The 20,081-nt window shown below is 41.9% G+C and overlaps 2 protein-coding genes across 10 annotated transcripts in view; one reads left to right on the forward strand and one right to left on the reverse strand.

The window, feature by feature from the left end:
- The window catches only part of CCDC146 (coiled-coil domain containing 146), a 125,636-nt gene that overhangs the window by 62,937 nt on the left and 42,618 nt on the right, over positions 1 to 20,081 (reverse strand). The gene's annotated exons all lie outside the window — the stretch shown is intronic.
- FGL2 (fibrinogen like 2) lies at positions 4,914 to 8,583 on the forward strand. Its single transcript, XM_026006046.2, has 2 exons — positions 4,914 to 5,574; positions 7,706 to 8,583. Exons 1-2 carry the CDS (start codon positions 4,950 to 4,952, stop codon positions 8,410 to 8,412), a joined length of 1,332 nt encoding a protein of 443 aa, XP_025861831.2. The 5' UTR covers positions 4,914 to 4,949; the 3' UTR covers positions 8,413 to 8,583.

The raw sequence follows: 20,081 nt of genomic DNA on the forward strand, positions 1-20,081 counted from the left end.
GAAAACAATAAAGAAGTCCGAATATGTTGTGAATATAGGCGGGTGAAATTAATTTTCATATGTGGCTTATAGAAATTCTATCATATGGTGCTATATAATTTGTTTGGATCTGAAAAACAAATCTGTAAATGGGCATAATGTGTCAGTTCTGAGCTGAAGGCAGATGTGGGGAAGAAGGGAAGATTCTGACACTGTTATGAGGAATCACGCCCAATGGCTCCATCCATTGTCTGCCTTCAGGTCAGCTCAGGAGCCCAGGGTCCTGGGATCCAGCCCCTGCTCAGCGGGGAGTCTGCTTCTCCCTCCCCCTCTGCCCTCCCCCCTGACTCTCATGCTCACTCTCTCTCTCTGTCTTTCTAATAAATAAATGAAAATCTTGAAGAATCAGAGGATAATACTCAAATCAGGGCAGAATGGGCATGAGAAAATCCAGAAGACTTTCCAGCAAAAGGCAGGAGGCAAAAGGTGAAGGTCAGATGATGAGAATTCCATAGGCATTGAAGACAGATCTTCAAACTTTTGATTATCTGATAGCTGCCTGCTTAAAAACCTCTCTCCCAGTCTTCACAACACTGCATTCTTCTAATTCTCGTCCTATTTCTTTGACCATCTTCTTGGTTCCTGTGGTTTCAAGTTGATATCCACATGTATTCTGTGATGATTTCATATCTAGATGTCCAGTTGTTTGGCAGATATTTCTACTTAATGGCTTGTCAGTTTTTTCAAGACAGAAATAATACTTCCACACTCTCCCCAACCTGCTGCTCCCTCCCTACTCATTACCACATTACTTAACTTCAACTAGAGTCATATTTCATAGTTCTCCATTCCCCTCCATTTCTGATCAGTTTTCAGATCTCATGGCTTCTGTCACTTCTTGGTAATAATGTATGCATTAATGTATGCAATAATGTATGCAACCCCTTCTGGGTAAAAACCCAGAGGATCACTTGCCAATGTCAATGAGAACTGATTAACAAAGCAGTTCTCTACCTTTTTAGGGGAATTTTTTATAGATCCCAAAGGGACAGGAGAGCCAGTTCCCCTCCTGCCATCACACTAATACCTCTCACCTACAACTCCCATTTCCTATTCATTTGTAGTAGAAGATCCATTCCTAAAAATGGTCATGGGGTTGGCAGGGTAAGGTTCCTGTTGTTAACTGACATTTGAAAAATGTCGTATACATCACTTCCCTCTTGGCCAACCATAACACACTTTAGCACATGACTGATCTTCCTCAGATCTGCTTGTCCTGAAACTCTACTCATCAGCATTTAGTTACTCATGTTCCAGGAAACGCACTTTGGGAAACAATGACTTGGACTATTTAAATGGTCTCTACACTGCTTTCCTCACCTAATCTTTCCCTTTCTAGTGCATCAAGTATTCATTGACAGACTAATTTCTCTAAAATGCTTAACTGATAATATTATTCTCTTGCTCAAAACCCTTTTGTGGCTCCCCATTGATCTAAGCAGTGGTTCTCCATAACATGGTACCAATATACCTCTCCAGTATTATCTTTCCCCCTATGTGGCAGTGTGGCATGGGAGAAGAGATAAGAACTTTGGAGTGAGATCCAGGTTCAAATTTCAACTCTGTCTCTTGAAAACTGTAAAATGGGCAAGTATTTAATGTTCTGAGCCCCTTCTTTGCTCATCTGAAAGTGCACATAGTAACTGTAGAGATGGGAAGATGTAGTGAGATAGTATTAGTGAAAGCTTCTCAAATGATTGTAGCACACACTCTCTGGCCCCGTGGGTTATAAACTCATTAGTCAGGTTGAACCTCTTTCATGTTGTAGTCACATAATGTCTGCCTGCATAAGTGACCAGTGATTTTTTTAAATTAAGAACCCAGAGGATCACTTGCCAATGTCAATGAGAACTGATTAACAAAGCAGTTCTCTACCTCCTTTTTAGGGGAATTTTTTATAGATCCCAAAGGGACAGGAGAGCCAGTTCCCACAGCACATCCAAGCTTTTTAGGTGGAACTATGCCATAGCCCTTGGCCAGGTGGGGGTGCAGGGCCCAAGAATCAGCAGCAGTGCTGGAAAGTCAATCCCTGATTCAAACGATGAGACAACAGCCCTATACAAGAGTCAGAAAGCTGCACCTTCATTAGATTCAGAAACTTTTTAAAGTGCTTATGACTTACTTCAAAGTCCAATGTGAAGAAAATCCTGCCTAAGAAGGAAAATGAGATATTGTTTGATTTGTTTCCTAGTGTAGCCTAAGTACCTGAAATAGTGTCTTGCCTATAGAGGATGCTCAGTTAATACATGATGGATAGAGGGATGGATAGATGGATGGATGGATGGATGGATGGATGGATGGATGAGTGAATGAATGAGGCCATGGCATGCATTTTACATATGATCTAGCATAGTGCTGGATATATAGAAGGTCATTAATTAATACCTGACTGGCTAAATATATAGATTGTATTCTAGCCAGTTAAGGGCATTCAGTAATGTATTCTAAACTAAATGTTATTCCTATATATTTCTACTTTATACAATATTTTCATGTATTATCTATGTTATCATCACTCTTTTTTAAAATGATTATTCATGTATTTCTCTCCTTACAATAGAAGAGTATCACAGCTTAGAAGGGAGTGAGGAGAAAAGATGAAATTAAGAGATTATCTAAATATTTCTAGTCAAAAGTTAAGAAACTGTGTATATTGGTTTGACTACACTGAAAGGAATGAAGAGGAAACAAACTTAATTTTTTTAAAAAGCTGGAAGATGAGGAAGGAAAATGAGGCATAAGGTGTGCAGAATGCATTTGATAAATTTGTTTGGAAAGAATGTTACGCTTATACACCACATTTGGTATACACTTCACTCAAATTTTTTGTAATTATTGTTCTTGTATGAAGGAAGGACAGCCAAATACCTCCTTCACAGCTACAGGAACCAAGGTTCAGTAAAGTTAATGATAATACATACAATAAGAGGTAGATCCAGGGGTGGAATTCAGGTCTTCCAAGTATTCAGGAGTGAATACAATTGCCAAGGTGTAAAGTGAGCCTGACGTATTTAGAGAACATATTAGGGTGAATAGAGTATCTGGCTGGAATGAAGGGTGTATAAAGAAAAGTCAGAGGGCAAAGAGTTAAATAGATATGAGATAGATTATAGAGTATCTTAAAGTAATACAATAAAGAGTTTGGATTTTAATCCATATCAGTTATTTTGAAATTATTTTTAAAGCCAAAAAATACTTTTTGAAATAAAAAACTGGGACACCTGGGTGGCTTAGGTCGTGATGCCAGGGTCCTGGGATCGAGTCCCACATGGAGTCTGCTTCTCCCTCTGCCTAGGTCTCTGCCTCTCTCGGTGTGTCTCTCATGAATAAATAAATAAAATCTTAAAAAAACAAAACAAAAAAAGAATCAAGAAACCTTATATGAGATGCCAAGATGTAAAACAAGGTAAAAGGAAGTGGTTTCTCCAATTGGAGTGTTCCCCCTTTCTGCCCCCTCAGCCTTTGAGGAGAAAAGGTTGAAAACTGCGAAAAAAGGTTTAAACCAAGACAAGTCTGAAGAGGCATGAGTGCTGATATGTGTCTGGCCAACACAGTCACAGAGCAAGTGGCAGAGAGGCGGGTGGAGGGACCCCCTGTGGGCGCAGAGAGCCCGGACAACCGGCTGCCAGTGGGACGGAAAGCAGGGACGCTGGGGACAGGACAATCAGAACAGAGCCAGAGGTTCGAAGACAGTGTCAGAGTATGACAGAGCTGGTGAGGGCGAAGGAGAAGGCTCTGAGGAAGGGCGATGATGCACTTTTAAATGCGTTTTTGTCGTAGAGACATTTCCACCAACTGTGCTGGGGCCAAAGGGGTAAAAAGCAACCCCTTCCTCTCGACCAGTTTTCTTCTCCTTTTCAAACAGGTGAAACAAAAGTGCATGGCAGGAGTCAGAAAGCTGCACTCGTGGTCATAGTTCTAAAAATTTTCAAATGCTTAAGATTTCACCCGAGAGCCCAACACGAAAAATACACAGAATCCTCAACGACCCCAATCTGAAAAGGAAAAAAAAAGCCCATCTCCCATTTATGTAAACTCCCCCTTCTTCAGGCCGGATAACCAGCACCTTGAGCTTCATCTTTAACAGCTGGTTTCCCCAGTGGCATTAAGTACGATTTGTTTCAAGGATAATTATGGTGAAATCCGAGAATTTTTCCCCAGGGCTGTAGGAACTACAGGTACAAGCGCAACAGGAGGAACGTGTGCAAGCAGCCAGCCGCGGGAGTTCTGCGGCCGCCGTCCTGGGAGCGACCCAGGGCTTTGGGGCGGCTGCGGGGAGGGCACGGCCCCCGCTCCCCCGCTCCCCTTCTTTCTGGCTCCAGCACTCCCCCCGCTCCCCCGCCCCCTGCTCCCCCGCTACCCTCTGCTCCCCCTACTCTCCCCGCTCCCCCTCTCCCCCCTGCTCCCCCCCACTCCCCAGCTCCCCATCTCCCCTTCTCTTTTGCTCCCCTGCTCCCCCCCCGCTCCCCTTCTCCCCATCTCCCCTTCTCCCTTGCTCCCCTGCTCCCCCCTGCTCCCCCCCGCTCCCCTTCTCCCCATCTCCCCTTCTCCCTTGCTCCCCCTGCTCCCCTGCACTCCCCTTCTCCCCATCTCCCCTTCTCCCCATCTCCCCTTCTCCCCATCTCCCCTTCTCCCCATCTCCCCTTCTCCCCATCTCCCCTTCTCCCTTGCTCCCCCTGCTCCCCTGCACTCCTCCCCATCTCCCCTTCTCCCTTGCTCCCCCCCCCCCCCGCTCCCCCCTGCTCCCCCCGCTCCCCCCTGTTCTCCCTCCCGCTCCCCCGCGGCCCCGGCGCTGTGATGCAAGCGCCCCCGCCCGTTTCCGAGAACGCCCAGCGCCGCCCCGGCCGCCAGCTGCGCGCCCCTTAAAGCGGCGCGGGCCGGCCGGCGCCCCGGGGTGAGCGCCCGCGAAGATGCCGCCGGCCGGCTGGTGCTGGCTGGGCCCGGTCCTGGCGGCGTGCGGCCTGCTGGCCGTGGCGGACGGCGCGGCGGAGGCAGGCGGGGGCGCGGGCGCGGGCGCGGGCGCCGAGGCCGCCTGCCCGGCCACGCTGCGCAGCACCGGCAGGTGCGCGGCGGGCGGCGAGTGCGCCTACCAGGTGCGCCTGCCCGCGCTCACCGTCCAGCTGCCCGCGCAGTGGGGCAGGCTCGAGGAGGTGTTCAAGGAAGTCCAGAACCTCAGGGAAACGGTGAACAGCCTGAAGAAGTCCTGCCAGGACTGCAAACTGCAGGCTGACGACAGCCGGGCCCCGGGCCGAGGGGGACAGCTGTCGCCCAGCCCGGGGGCCCCGGGGGAAGCCGAGGACGGGCGGGTTCGAGAGCTGGAGAGCGAGGTTAACAGGCTGTCCGCCGACCTCAAGAACGCCAAGGAGGAGATCGACGTGCTTCACGGCCGCCTGGAGGAGCTCAGCCTTGTGAATATGAACAACATAGAAAATTACGTCGATAGCAAAGTGGCGAATCTAACGTCGGTGGTCAACAGTCTGGATGGCAAGTGTTCATCCAAGTGCCCCAGCCAGGAACACACACAGTCGCGTCCGGGTACGTACGACGCTTTCTCATCGCTTGTCCCTGAATTTTATATAGCTAGACACTATCTGTAAACATTAACCTCAGCAAACAAGGTCGACAAATGGCAGATGAGATAAAAAATCAAGCCTTGTATTCACCACGGTAGCAGAGGAGAAACTACCATCTTTGCAAATGTGACCATAGAGATAATATAAGAATTCTAAAAATCATGCTTGGTTCTGTATCTTGCGAGAGAGAGCACTTCCAATTTCAAAGATCTGATGTGCTAATGCTAGAGCTACACACAAATGGAAGTGGAGAGATATTGTTTTGATATAATGTTTCAGTGCATTTAACTTATCTTTTCGCTGAAAGGTTTGAGAACAACAGAGAGAAGGCTGTATTTCTAGTTATGCTTTGTTCATTGGAAATCAGTTCATTGGAAATCTGTTCCTTCTCGTGTGGTCACAAGAAGTCTTTGAAAGATTTTAACTTTCTGCCGCTCATAATCCCAAATATCTAACGACAATAGGAGATTTTATAGATAGAATAAAAGCAGCTATGTAGCTTCATGTGTGCGCAGAACTTTTTGCTTTGAGGGGCACAAAAACATTTTAAAGGGAGAGTTTTGGCAGGCCAGAGGAGCACAAACTTAACTACTACTTAACTACTCCTGCTACGCCCACAAACTTCTAACTGTGGCACTGGTTCCTCCAAATGCTGGCTTTCCATCTGAGTTCCTGGGACACTGCTGCTGATGGTCTGGCTACACTTTGGAAAGCCATCTCTGCATGAGGGCGACCGCTTACCATGAGTGTAAGGTTGAAGGGATATGGCATGTGGGACAGAGATCATATTCCGTTGGGCCAAGCACCTCATGTGTGCACCGTCCCTAGGGAATCTGCCAAGGATCCGGAGGTAGGCAGGGCTTTCAAGGACCACTGTTGCTAATACTCCTGGTAGTCTGGATCTGAATGTACCCTGAACTGCGAGGCAGAGGTTCACATCTTGGTGACATCTCTGGGCACACATTAGATTTGATGCTGCGTAGCAACTTGGAATGATATGAACACGATTCTACTATTCATTTCTGTGCTAAAAGTTTGGAGGAAATATTGGGGTACTCTGAGTTCTAAACACACATGAATAGATATTTTGTGCCTCTGAGTAGCTCATATTAAATTTACCTTATCTGGCCCAAATCTTTATAGAAATTCTTTGAGAGTAATATCTGTATTTGATTCCTACAGAGCTATGTCAACTGATTATTATATTTATCCTGGACATAACCACCTGTTATTTCTAGAAACCAAACATATGAAACACTGGCTAAATACTTTCCAGATAATAAATTCAGAACAAGAAAAAAAAAATAAATTCAGAACAAGAATATTGGTATATTATTTTTAAAATTCCTTTTCTTGATCTTCTTTCATTGTCACACAAGTAAAACAAATGTGAATTTATGATCAGTTCTGTACCTTAAAATCTTAATACATCATTTGGACATAACCAAATGATGACAGAGGAAGGTATTGGCCCCTTTGGGTAAAAGGAAATAGAAAGAAACCTGTGCTTTTTTTGTACACATGGAATGCAGTTCTAGGAGAGTTGGAGGCATCTGACCTTTAGCACCTAGGAATGAAGTAGTTACAAGAACAAGCTTTACAGCCAGCTAGACCTCAGTGTGTCCTGGCTCTGCCACTTAATGCTTCTGTGAACTTGGCAAGCCACTGATTCTCTTTGAGCCTACTAAACATCCTCACGTACAGATCGGAAACAATACCTACATCATAAGGTCAATGTGCAGAGTAAGTGTGAAAACGTGAAGTCTATGTAGAATGCCTGGAACACATAAGTAGCACTCACTAAATAGTAACTAAGTTACTGAAACTACTTTATTGATCTCATTGTTTATTGTGAACATTGTCACTATTATTACCAAGAGTATGTGGAAGAGCCATGTCTGCTTTATAGCATCAAGTTCTGATTCCGAGGCCTTAATAAACATTTGCAAACATGTTCAAGTAAGATTTGCAGAGCAAGGTTTCACTAACACCATTGACTGAGTTATCAGACTGCTTTTGTAAATGTAAAGAATTCTTCAGATGCATATTTTTTATTAACAGAATCCAATGCCTTTGTCTTCTTCCCCCTTTAGTGCAACATCTAATATATAAAGATTGCTCTGACTACTACACAATAGGCAAAAGAAGCAGTGAGACCTACAGAGTTACACCAGATCCCAAAAACAGTAGCTTCGAAGTTTTCTGCGACATGGAGACCATGGGGGGAGGCTGGACAGTGCTGCAGGCACGTCTCGATGGAAGCACCAACTTCACCAGAACATGGCAAGACTATAAAGTGGGCTTTGGAAACCTCAGAAGAGAATTTTGGTTGGGGAATGATAAAATTCATCTTTTGACCAAGAGTAAGGATATGATTCTAAGGATAGATCTTGAAGACTTTAATGGTGTCAAACTCTATGCCTTGTATGATCAGTTTTATGTGGCCAACGAGTTTCTCAAATACCGATTACACATTGGTAACTATAATGGCACAGCGGGAGATGCCTTACATTTCAGTAAACATTACAACCATGATCTCAAGTTTTTTACCACCCCAGATAGAGACAATGATCGATATCCCTCTGGGAACTGTGGACTCTATTACAGTTCAGGCTGGTGGTTTGATGCATGTCTTTCTGCAAACTTAAATGGCAGATATTATCACCAAAAATACAGAGGTGTCCGTAATGGGATTTTCTGGGGTACCTGGCCTGGTATAAGTGAGGCACACCCTGGTGGCTACAAGTCCTCCCTTAAAGAGGCCAAAATGATGATTAGACCCAAGCACTTTAAGCCATAAATCACTAATGCTTATTCCTCTGGGTATTCATTACCTAATAGGGCAGTTAATTCCTTCAGCACTTTGGAATATGTTTCATACTACTTTTCTGTGACTAAAATTTTATCTCTAAGGAGTAGGTTCTTATGCTACACAGCATTTGAAATAAACTGAAAAAATATACATTTTAAAGGAGTTCTTTGTTGCTGTTGTATTGTTATCCAAATGAGTACTTGCAAAGCGATTGGGAGTATTGAGAATTATACGTTAGATTTATGATTTTCTTAATTTCTATTAATTGAAAGGTTTTCTACTTACTTGTATTACTATAATTATGAAATCATTGTTTATTTAGCGGCCTGGATTTTTACACAAGTAATCTGTATTTTGATTGTGACTTACTTTTCAAGGTAGATCACTCTTTTCAAACTATTCTCAGTTATTGAGTATTTCTTCATCTCTAAATATCCTAATCCTCATTCTGAGATAAACTTTTTCAATTGATGGCATTTACTGTGGTTCAGGAAGACTCCTATAGCATTTTAGTTCCCAGATGAAGGGAAATCTATATAATTAGACCTATTTAGGTACTATTTGTGAAATGTAAAATATTTGTCATTTGAGAGATTTTGAAAGCGGTAGCATAATGTCACTTCTAAAAGCATTCAGAAAATTAATTCAATCTTAAAGACTGGTTTAAAGGTAATTCACAATAGCTCTTTAGATGTTGGATGGTAAAAACTGCTTTAATATAAAAATTAGCTTCCTTTGCTCTGTATGCACAATAGTTTTTAATTTAAGTTTGCTCACTACTGTGCGTGACTACTGGTAGGCTTTCTTTTGGAAGGGCAGTTATGGGTGGGGAATGAAGCATTTATTTATAGACTAGCATACTCTGAAGGCCAAAGCATTTATATCCAAAGCAATAATTTCATTAAGTGATTCACTTCATAGAAAGGTGTTTTATAGGACATATGAATTTTGAAATATATAGTAGTTCAATAGTATGTATTTCAATTCTTAGCTGGTGTATTGCTTATTTTTTTAAAAGATTTAAATACAAGTGTTTATTTTTTTAACCAAACTAAAATATCTGAAACTTTTATAATTCACTAATTCTGGAGTATAGGTATCATTTTTAAAAAGATTATAAAAAATAGTGTGTTAAATTTCATCACTGTATAAAGAGATCATTTCAGAGAGAACAGTAGTATTCTGTTGAACATTTAAAAATATTTTAGAATAAAATTTGAAATAATACACTATATTGTATGTGAGTCATAGAAATATACTTAGCTTTTAAATTCCAGTTAGTTCCTATTATAGTAACCAAGTTTTCAAAATAAACTCATAAAGATGCAACTTTACTCATTTGAAAATGATTAAAGAGGATAGTTGCTTTAGGTAACAAATTAACTTTTTCAAATATTGCCCTTTATAGAAAATTCTAACCCAAAAAAGAAGCAAGATATTCTTTAAAAATATATATATATATATATATATATATGACATACAAAGTTTTCAGGTACATATGATAAAAATTAGGTTACTGTGAACACCATCAAAAGGTTAAAGCAAGAGCAATGCAGATAGAATTGTGATGACCAAAATGTAAAATATCATTGTAGATTTCAAAGGCTTCATATCTACTCCATAGTTTAATAAATGTAAATGTAACTGATTTACTCTTTATTTCTCTCTTCTCTTTAAAAAAAGATTATGAAGATTTTGATATTACAATATATTTATTTCAGATAAGAGAGGATTTTCATTTACTGTATGTAATTATTAATATATGCATAAGTTTAAGTAATTTTCTGTTATCAAAAATGGACTTGTGAGGCAGGATGTTATCCTCTCAAACTTCTAATTCTCACAACAAAGAAAAGAAAAAAAAATAGACTCTTCACAAAATACAGTTCTAAAGAAAAATAGCCTATATAGTGAGTGTCTTACTGACTTAATGGGAACGAGGTATCATTTCAGGAGATTTGGCAAACAATTCCACATAAATACTCAAAAGCTTGTCTTTCTATCTTTCCACCTTATTTTGAAGGATCAAATTTTATTTTCACTTATACTTTTATGGCACTTTTCTAATAAAAAGTTCTGTGACATAGGAATTCCTTTTTGAAATCATTTCATGTCATTTATAAAATATATTTTATACTTTGATCATCTTTAACATGTTGATGGAAATAGATGATATCTCAGTTTTTTGCCTTAACATAGCTATTCACTAATATATACTAATGTTCATAAATGTTGATTTATTTCAGATATTTCAGTCTTGGTTCCATTTTAAAGGCTACTATTTGTTATCTAAATTAAGACTTTATTTCTCAGCTTTATCATTCTTTGAAAATGTTGACTAAAATTAGTCCTTAGAAATTCCAAGTGAAACGAATTCACTCATTGCTGAGAAGAAAAATAAAATTCTTCTTATAAGCAGTTATATTTCAAATGAACTATTGACACATCTGTCCAGTAAAATAAAGAGCTTAAATATACAAAGTATAAAGGATATCCTAGTAACAAAATTTGCTGGTCCTTATTTTTGAATGTCTATCCAAGAAAGGTTTTAAAAGTAAAACTGATGGGTAGTCATGATAAGCTTTTGTTTAAAATTCTTATTTTCTCTAATGTATAAGTTGGTTTATGTCTCACGTCTTTTAGCAACTCTGTAAAATAAAAGATTTAATTTTCACCTCTATTTCTGCAATGTGGAAAAATTATGTATTATTTTTTGTAAAATAATATTTATATATTTACTTTTGTTTGAAAATTTGCCTAGTGTTTACCTAATTAGACTTTACCTTTGATCCAAAAAGACTTTAATGAGTTCTATTTCATTAACAGGAAGACAGAGGCAAATACAGGAACATTATCTTATTTCTCTGCAGAATATTGTTGACACGTATGAAATACAAAAGTTTCAGTTTCCTTTTGCAGCATTCAGCTCCATCTTTTTTCCATCATTGATGTTGCTGCCTGCCTCAGCCCTTATGAGCTCCTTTGGAAATGCAAATGTCTTCTCAGAAACCCATGCCTTCTCTTTTGATCTGTTCCAACCCACCCTCCATTTCACTGTCAGAGAGGCTGTTCAGAAATACAACATATTATTCCAACAACCCCTCATTTCCTATAGGATAAAAATCCAGCAAATAAACCCCTTCATGAATTGGTCTCTGCCTCTCCTTTCAGTGTCCTTATCTGCCACTACATATACTCCTGCCATACCGAACACTTTGTTGTTCTCCAACAATCTCCATGTTCTCTGAGTTTTCCACTATTTTTGCTATGTTCCCTTGGTCCAGATAGAATGCCATCCTCAGCCCCTGCTGAGTTTTGTCTTATCGCTCATGATTAAGGGCAGGGACTCAGGAACTGGACTTGCTAGATTTGAATTTCAGCTCCACCCTTTGTAAGCTATGTTATCACCAGCCAAGTCACTTAATCTCACTGTCCCTTGGTTCTTTCAGTTATAAAATGGGTAACAGTAGAATCTGACAGTTATTGAGAGCATTAAATGAGAAAACATATGAAACACCTAGAATACACACACACACACACACACACACACACACACACACACACAACATGCCATCATAGCATCATTATCCTAAATAGTTCTCTCTTTTGGCCAGTCTATTTTGGTAACATTAGGAGGGGGTTGGCACCTCTCTTCTTTGGTCCTGCCATCCTACATATTCCTTATTATACATTACATTATTCAACAAAGGTTCCACCTTGAAATCAATCTGTTTGGCTAGGATATAGACAAACAACTGTCTCAAACGATAGTGTTGTTATTCAAAATGATGAGTATGTTACCACAGATAAAGAGCTGTAGTATAAGAAGCTGGAGTTATAACTGGGGAAGGAGCAGATACAATCAAATCTGAGGACTTGGGAGGCAGTGAATACAGGTGAATATAGGTGAGAAGTGGTTGAAGTCAGGGAAGTATGACAAGAGAATGAGTATATATAGATTGGGTACATACACTGGCAAGCCTTTAGAAGGAGTTCTTGGAACAGGCCTCTGGATACATGTCATGTAGAGGGTTATGGCAATACCAGAACACACAGTGATTGTTCTCCTTGACTGCGTTCCTAAAGAAAAAAGACTTTTTTCCCCATACTTCTTATACCATATTGTAATTTTGAAATTAATTTTGATCATACAAAATCCATGAATGCTTTAATTGAAGAAAACTACTATTAGACTAGAGGCCCCTTTGCAAACCACTCTCAATTCCAATCTCCTCCCTCTCCCAAGGCAACAAGCAGAGTTGGCTGAATTAAAACTAACTTTATTCTGTGTCTTGCCAAAATGCAATGTCTACTGAGTCATACCTAGGCCAGGTTTCTTTTGCTTATTTATTGGGAAGAGCTGGAAGTGAGAATAGAAATGAGGGAGACTGGGTGTGCTTGGAGAACTCAGTCCCCTGAATTCCCAAAGGTGACCGAGCCTTCTTTGCTCCTTGAAGTGGCCCCTTCCCAACACTGAGAAGGTTCATCTTTCTCGAAGACAGTGTTGCTTTCTTTTCTGATGGAGAGAGCTTCATTCTCTGTTTAGGCTCCTTCGTCCCACTCTTCAGCCTCTCTAGAACTGTAACCAGGCATGCTCTCATGTCAATTATGAAGTCAAATTGGAGGAGAAGCCTTTACAAGAATTTGCTAATTTTTATCAGCAGAAAGCTGGGGGCAACATATGGAGACCGATCCTGAGGTTGCTTGACTAAGGAAGAAAAAACAGACTTTCAGATGTGACTGAAATCTATTGATATGGGCATATTTACCAGAAGCTCTGGATTCAGTGGGTCAGCTTGAGCAGATGTGTTTGGTTCTCATAGTTTGCTTGATTGGTTAACACAAACCTAGTATCAACAGCAGCTCATGGTAACTAAGATTAAGAAGCCAGAAATGCCTTGGAACTAAAGAACTTATGGGGATAGAAATGTTGGAGTGGATTCAGGTGCATAATTCATTCAAACAGTATTTACTGAGTGTATACTATGTGCCAGACAGTCTTCTAGAAAGCCAGAAATATATCAGTTACCAAAAAGCCTAATCCCAGAGAGTTTATATCTTATCAGAGGAGATGAATAAATATATAATAAATGCCATAAGCCGTTAAACAGGACAAAGGAGATAAGGAGTATGATAGGAAGGAAGCCATTTTATAGACACAGACTGGGGAGACCTCCCTGAGGAGGTGACATTTGAACAGAGTCTTAAAGATGTAAGAGAATAAGCCAGGCAGATACTGGGAGAAGATATCCAGGCAAAGGGAGAACCAGGTGCAGAGGTGCATGGCATGTTTTTAGGGTTGGCAAGGAGGCCAGTGTAGGAAAAATGGACAGTCTAGGGTGGAGAGGATTTAGGAGAGAAGACCGGAGAGAACTTGGGGAAGTGGGGTGCAGTGGCAGCCAGACCATCTAGACCTTATAAGTCATGGTAAAAATTCTGCCTTTTACTCTGAGTAGGTAACCAAATGGTTTTGATTGGAGGAGCTACATGACCTCACCCCATTTTAAAAGGATCACTCTTGTTGAGTGGAGAACATGCTCTTGGGAGACATGAATGAAGCACAAACACTGATCTGACAATGTTTGCAATGATCTTGAAAAAATGTGCACCACAGTGGTTGCAGTATAGTGGTTCCTTAAGGTAAAGCTGACAAAATTTGCTGATCAAAGATCGGGGTGGATGGCGAAAAGACCGGAAGTATCACAAACAATGACAAGATTTTGGCCTGAGCAACTGTGAGGGGTGGAGCTGCTGTAACCCCAGGTGGAGATGCTGCAGGGGGAGTCTGTCCAGAAAGTGTAGCGAGGGTGGGGTGAGGGGGTGGCAGTGGGCAGTTGTGAGCATTCCATGTTCAGATATCAATAATACATCCAAGTGGATGGCATGTGGAGTTAGCATGACATGCAGAGACAACATCTAGCATTCAGAAATACATTTCTATACTTAGAAATACAAGAATGTAGATAGTAATGCATTTAAGGACCTACATGAGATAACTGAGTAAATAAGTGTACATGGAGCAAAGACTTCCACAGAAGAGTTGGAGATAAGGAGGAACCAGCACCGTGGCAGCCCATCCTCTCACCTTGTAACCTTCATTTCAGAGGTCATGTGGCTGCAGAGATTTATTCCCACTGCAGCAGCTTTCTCTAGATTATTCTAGATTTAGATGTGCTTTTCCTTGCTTCTGCCAGCAACACTATTTTGATGAGTTACTAGATGTCTTAAAAGCAGTTATGGTGTCTAGAAACGGTATTCCAGAAGTCATGGCTCCTGACTTAGGCAGTCACTTCACAGTGAAGGGAGGAAGCAATGATCTATTGAAACCTCAGATACTGCATCTTCTGGGGAACAGCACCATGTGAGGTTGGAGCGTTGTCATGTAGGATACAGTGTGCTGTGGGTTTTTTTTTAAAGATTTATTTATTTATTTATTTGATAGAGAGGATGTGTGTGTGTGGGGTGGGGTGCAGAGGGGCAGAGGGAGAGGCAGAGAGAGAATTTTAAACAGGCTCCACACCCAGCACACGGCCCAACACAGCATTTGATCTCATGACCCTGAGATCATGACCTGAGCTGAAACCAAGAGTTAGACACTTAACTGACTGGGAGACGGATTGCCCCAGATATGGTGTGTGTGCGTGTGGATGTGGGGGGCATAGCAAAAGGAATATGAATATGAACTAGATTAGAGACCAAAAAATGTTCTTTGTTAAGAGTGTAATCCCTGAGATTGAGTAATCAGGTATGCTCATTTTAAATCATTAGGGTACTAGTTAGCTATGATTATAAACCTTTAGTTAAGCAAAGACTGATTTTACTCTTTTTTTTTGGAGACAATGATCTTTCAAAAACATTTTCCGGGGGCGGGGCAAGCTGCTGGATCCCCAGTCACCTGTCCCCACTGACTTACCCAGAGAACTTTCAAATCATCCTGAAAACCTGCGAATTCGGCCTGAGATTTGTTTTTTTTTTTTTTTTAAAGATCTTACTTATTTATTCACGATAGACAGAGAGAGGGGGGCGGGGGGGGGGTGCAGAGACACAGGCAGAGGGAGGCTCCACGCAGGGAGCCCGAGGCGGGACTCGATCCCTGGACTCCAGGATCAGGCCCTGGGCTGAAGGCGGCGCTAAACCGCTGAGCCACCCAGGGATCCCCTTGGCCTGACATTTAAAGAGAGAACAGCTGGAATGCAACAGAGACAAGGGTTTGCTCTTCTAACAAGGTAGGAAGACAGAAAATAAATAAATAAATAAATAAATAAATAAATAAATAAATAAATAAAAATAGTCCGGTGGGGGAGCCCCCCCACCGCGAGGAGGAGTCGGGCTGGGGGGGGCGGGTACGGGGAGGCCTGGGGACAGGAGAGCCCAGTCCCGGAGAAGCGGGAACTTTAAAATCCGCCCTGGGTCCTTCCCAGAGGGAACGGCACTTACAGGGAACTCGGGCAGGACCCCAGGAGGGGCAGTGGGGCCCCTAGGTTCCTGGGGTCCCTAACAGGGGAAGTTCGCCGGGGGAGGGCAGTAAAGGGCTGGAGCAACGGCAGCCCGGGTGGCTCAGGGGTTTGGCGCCTGCTTTTGGCCCAGGGTGTGATCCTGGAGACCCAGATCGAGTCCCGCCTCGGGCTCCCTGCATGGAGCCTGCTTCTCTCCCTGCCTCTCTCTCTCATGAATAAATAAATAAAATCTTTTTAAAAGTGGGGGGGCTGGGGCCCCGGGAGTGGCTCGGGTGGAGGGGGCTGCGATCCCAGGAGCGATCCCAGCAGCGAAGGCCCGGGAGCCCAGGGCGCCGGGGGCCACAGCCCAGGATCCTGCACTCCCCCAGGGACAGGCGGAGGCCGGGAGGGCCCAGGACAGCGGGTCGCCCCCCGCCCCTGGAGCATCCAGACCCCTGCGGGCCCGGGGCTGCAGTGCTTGCTGCTGGAGCGGACTCTAGGGCTGGGGAGCTGGCCGCCGCCAGTGGGGTTGTCACCCTGTGCCTGGGACGGAGCGGGGCCGCCAGGGAACGGGGCCTCACAGGGTAAACAGCTCCCACTGAGCCCAGCACCTGGCAGAGGCGGGGCAGCTCCCCCAGGTGGACACACGTGAGATTCAGCACAGCAGCCCCTCCCCAGAGACCAGCTGGAAGGACCAGGGAAGAGCAAGTTCTGGACCGAGCAGCGCTAGAAAGCTCCAGGGGAAGTTGAGGGATTTACAGTCTATAGAACCAGAGGATACCCCGCCTTGGTTTTGTTTGTTTGTTTGGTTGGTTGGTTGTTTTTGTTTGTTTGTTTTTCTCTTTTTCTTCCTTTTGCTAGTACAACTCGTTTTTAGCCACTCTGCACTGAGCAAAATGACTAGAAGGAAGAACTCACCACAAAAGAAGGAATCAGAAACAGTACTCTCTGCCACAGAGTTACAGAATTTGGATTATAATTCGATGTCAGAAAGCCAATTCGGAAGCACAAGTATAAAGCTACTGGTGGCTCTGGAAAAAAGCATAAAGGATTCAAGAGACTTCATGAATGCAGAATTTAGATCTAATCAGGCCGAAATTAAAAATCAATTAAATGAGATGCAATCCAAACTGGAGGTCCTAACGATGAGGGTTAATGAGGTAGAAGAAAGAGTGAGTGACATAGAAGACAAGTTGATGGCAAGGAAGGAAGCTGAGGAAAAAAGAGAAAACAATTAAAAGATCATGAGGAAAGGTTAAGGGAAATAAGTGACAGTCTCAGAAGGAAAAATCTATGTTTAATTGGGGTTCCAGAGGACACCAAAAGGGACAGAGGACCAAAAAGCATATTTGAACAAATCATAACTGAGAACTTCCCTAACTTGGGAAGGGAAACAGGCATTCAGATCCAGGAGATACAGAGGTTCCCCCCCCCTAAAATCAATAAAAACCATTCAACACCCCAATAGTGAAACTTGCAAATTCCAAAGAGAAAGAAAAAAATCCTTAAAGCAGCAAGAGACAAGAGATCCCTAACTTATATGGGGAGAAATATTAGCAGCAGACATCTCCACAGAGACCTGGCAGGCCAGAAAGGGCTGGCAGGATATATTCAGGGTCTTAAATGAGAAGTACATGCAGCCAAGATACTCTATCCAGCAAGGCTCTCATTCAGAATAGGAGAGATAAAGAGCTTCCAAGGTAGGCAGAAACTGAAAGAATATGTGACCACCAAACCAGCTCTGCAAGAAATATTAAGGGGGACTCTGTAAAAGAAAGAGGACGCCCAAAGAAATAGCCACAAAACCAGGGACTGAATAGGTATTATGATGACACTAAATTAATATCTTTCAATAGTAACTCTGAACATGAATGAGCTTAATGATCCCATCAAATGACGCAGGGTTTCAGACTGGGTAAAAAAGCAAGACCCATCTATTTGCTGTCTACAGGAGACTCATTTTATACCTAAGGACACCTACAGCCTGAAAATGAAAGGTTGAAGAACCATTTACCATTCAAATGGTCCTCAAAAGAGAGCAGGGGTAGCAATCCTCATATCAGATAAAGTAAAGTTTATCCCAAAGACTGTAGTAAGAGATGAAGAGGGACACTATATCATACTTAAAGGATCTATCCAACAAGAGGACCTAACAATCATGAATATTTATGCCCCTAATTTGGGAGCTGCCGAGTATATCAATTAATAACCGAAGTAAAGACATACTTAGATAATAATACACTTATACTGGGAGACTTCAACATGGCACTTTCTGCAAATGTCAGATATTTTAAGCACAACATCTCCAAAGAAACAAGAGCTTTAAATGATACACTGGACCAGATGGATTTCACAGATATTTACAGAACTTTACATCCAAACGCAACTGAATACACATTCTTCTCAAGTGCACAAGGAACTTTCTCCAGAATAGACCACATACTAGGTTACAAATCAGGACTCAACAGATACCAAAAAATTGGGATTGTTCCCTGCATATTTTCAGACCATAATACTTTGAAACTAGAACTAAATCACAAGAAGAAATTTAGAAGAAATCCAAACACTGGAGGTTAAAGACCATCCTGCTAAAAGATGAAAGGGTCAACCAGGAAATTAGAGAAGAATTAAAAAGATTCGTGGAAACTAATGAGAATGAAGATACAACCATTCAAAATCTTTGGGACACAGTAAAAGCAGTCCCGAGAGGGGAAATACATTGCAATATAAGCATCCCTCAAGAAAACTGGAAAAAACTCAAATACACAAGCTGACCTTGCACCTAAAGGAACTGGAGAAAGAACAGCAAATAAAACCTACACCCAGCAGAATAAGAGAGGTAATAAAGATCCGAGCAGAACTCCATGAAATAGAGACCAGAACTGTGGAACAGATCAACAAAACCACGAGTTGGTTCTTTGAAAGAATTAATAAGATAGATAAACCATTAGCCAGCTTTATTAAATACAAAAGAGAAAAGACTCTAATTAATAAAATCACAAATGAAAAAGGAGAGATCACAACCAATACCAAGGAAATACAAACGATTTTAAAAACATATTATGAGCAGCTATACACCAATAAATTAGGCAATCTAGAAGAAATGGATGCATTTCTGGAAACCCACAAACTACCAAAACTGAAACAGGAAGAAATAGAAAACCTGAACAGGCCGATAACCAGGGAGGAAATTGAAGCAGTCATCAAAAGCCTCCCAAGACACAAAAGTCCAGGCCCTTATGGCTTCCCAGGGGAATTCTATCAAAGGTTTAAAGAAGAAACAATACCTATTCTACTAAAGCTGTTTGGAAAGATAGAAAGGGATGGAGTACTTCCAAACTTGTTTTATGAGGCCAGCATCACCTTAATTCCAGACAAAGACCCCACCAAAAAGGAGAATTACAGACCAATATCCCTGATGAACACAGATGCAAAAGTTCTCAACAAGATACTAGCCAATAGGATCCAACAGTACATTAATAAGCTTATTCACCATGACCAAGTAGGATTTATCCCCAGGATGCAAGGCTGGTTCAACACTCGTAAAGCAAACAACATGATAGATCATAGCAACAAGAGAAAAAACAAGAACCATAGGATCCTCTCAATAGATGCGGAGAAAGCATTTGACAAAATACAGCATCCATTCCTGATCAAAACTCTTCAGAATGTAGGGATAGAGGGAACATTCTTCAGCTTCTTAAAAGCCATCTACAAAAAGCCCACAGCAAATATCATTCTCAATGGGGAAATACTGGGAGCCTTTCCCCTAAGATCAGGAACACGACAGGGATGTCCACTCTCACCACTGCTATTCAACATAGTACTGGAAGTCCTAGCCTCAGCAATCAGGCAACAGAAAGAAATAAAAGGCATTCAAATTGGCAAAGAGGAAGTCAAACTCTCCCTCTTCACAGATGACATGATACTATACATAGAAAACCCAAAAGACTCAACCCCAAGATTGCTAGAACTCATACAGCAATTCGGCAGTGTGATGGGATACAAAATCAATGCCCAGAAGTCAGTGGCATTTCTATACACTAACAATGAGATTAAGGAAAGAGAAATTAAGGAGTCAATCCCATTTACAATTGCATCCAAAAGTATAAGACACCTAGGAATAAACCTAACTAAAGAGGTAAAGGATCTATACCCTAAAAACTACAGAATACTTCTGAAAGAAATCAAGGAAGACACAAAGAGATGGAAAAATATTCC

The sequence above is a fragment of the Vulpes vulpes genome, chromosome 5, assembly GCF_048418805.1.
Source record: "Vulpes vulpes isolate BD-2025 chromosome 5, VulVul3, whole genome shotgun sequence".
NCBI classification, from domain to species: domain Eukaryota; kingdom Metazoa; phylum Chordata; class Mammalia; order Carnivora; family Canidae; genus Vulpes; species Vulpes vulpes.

What these genes read in the sequence shown, in the direction of transcription:
- FGL2 (XM_026006046.2), top strand. Translation starts at nt 4,950, where the DNA reads ATGCCGCCGGCCGGCTGGTGCTGGCTGGGCCCGGTCCTGGCGGCGTGC. An exon ending in ACACACACAGTCGCGTCCGG is followed by an intron (nt 5,575 to 7,705) that starts GTACGTACGACG and finishes TTCCCCCTTTAG; the next exon opens with TGCAACATCTAATATATAAA.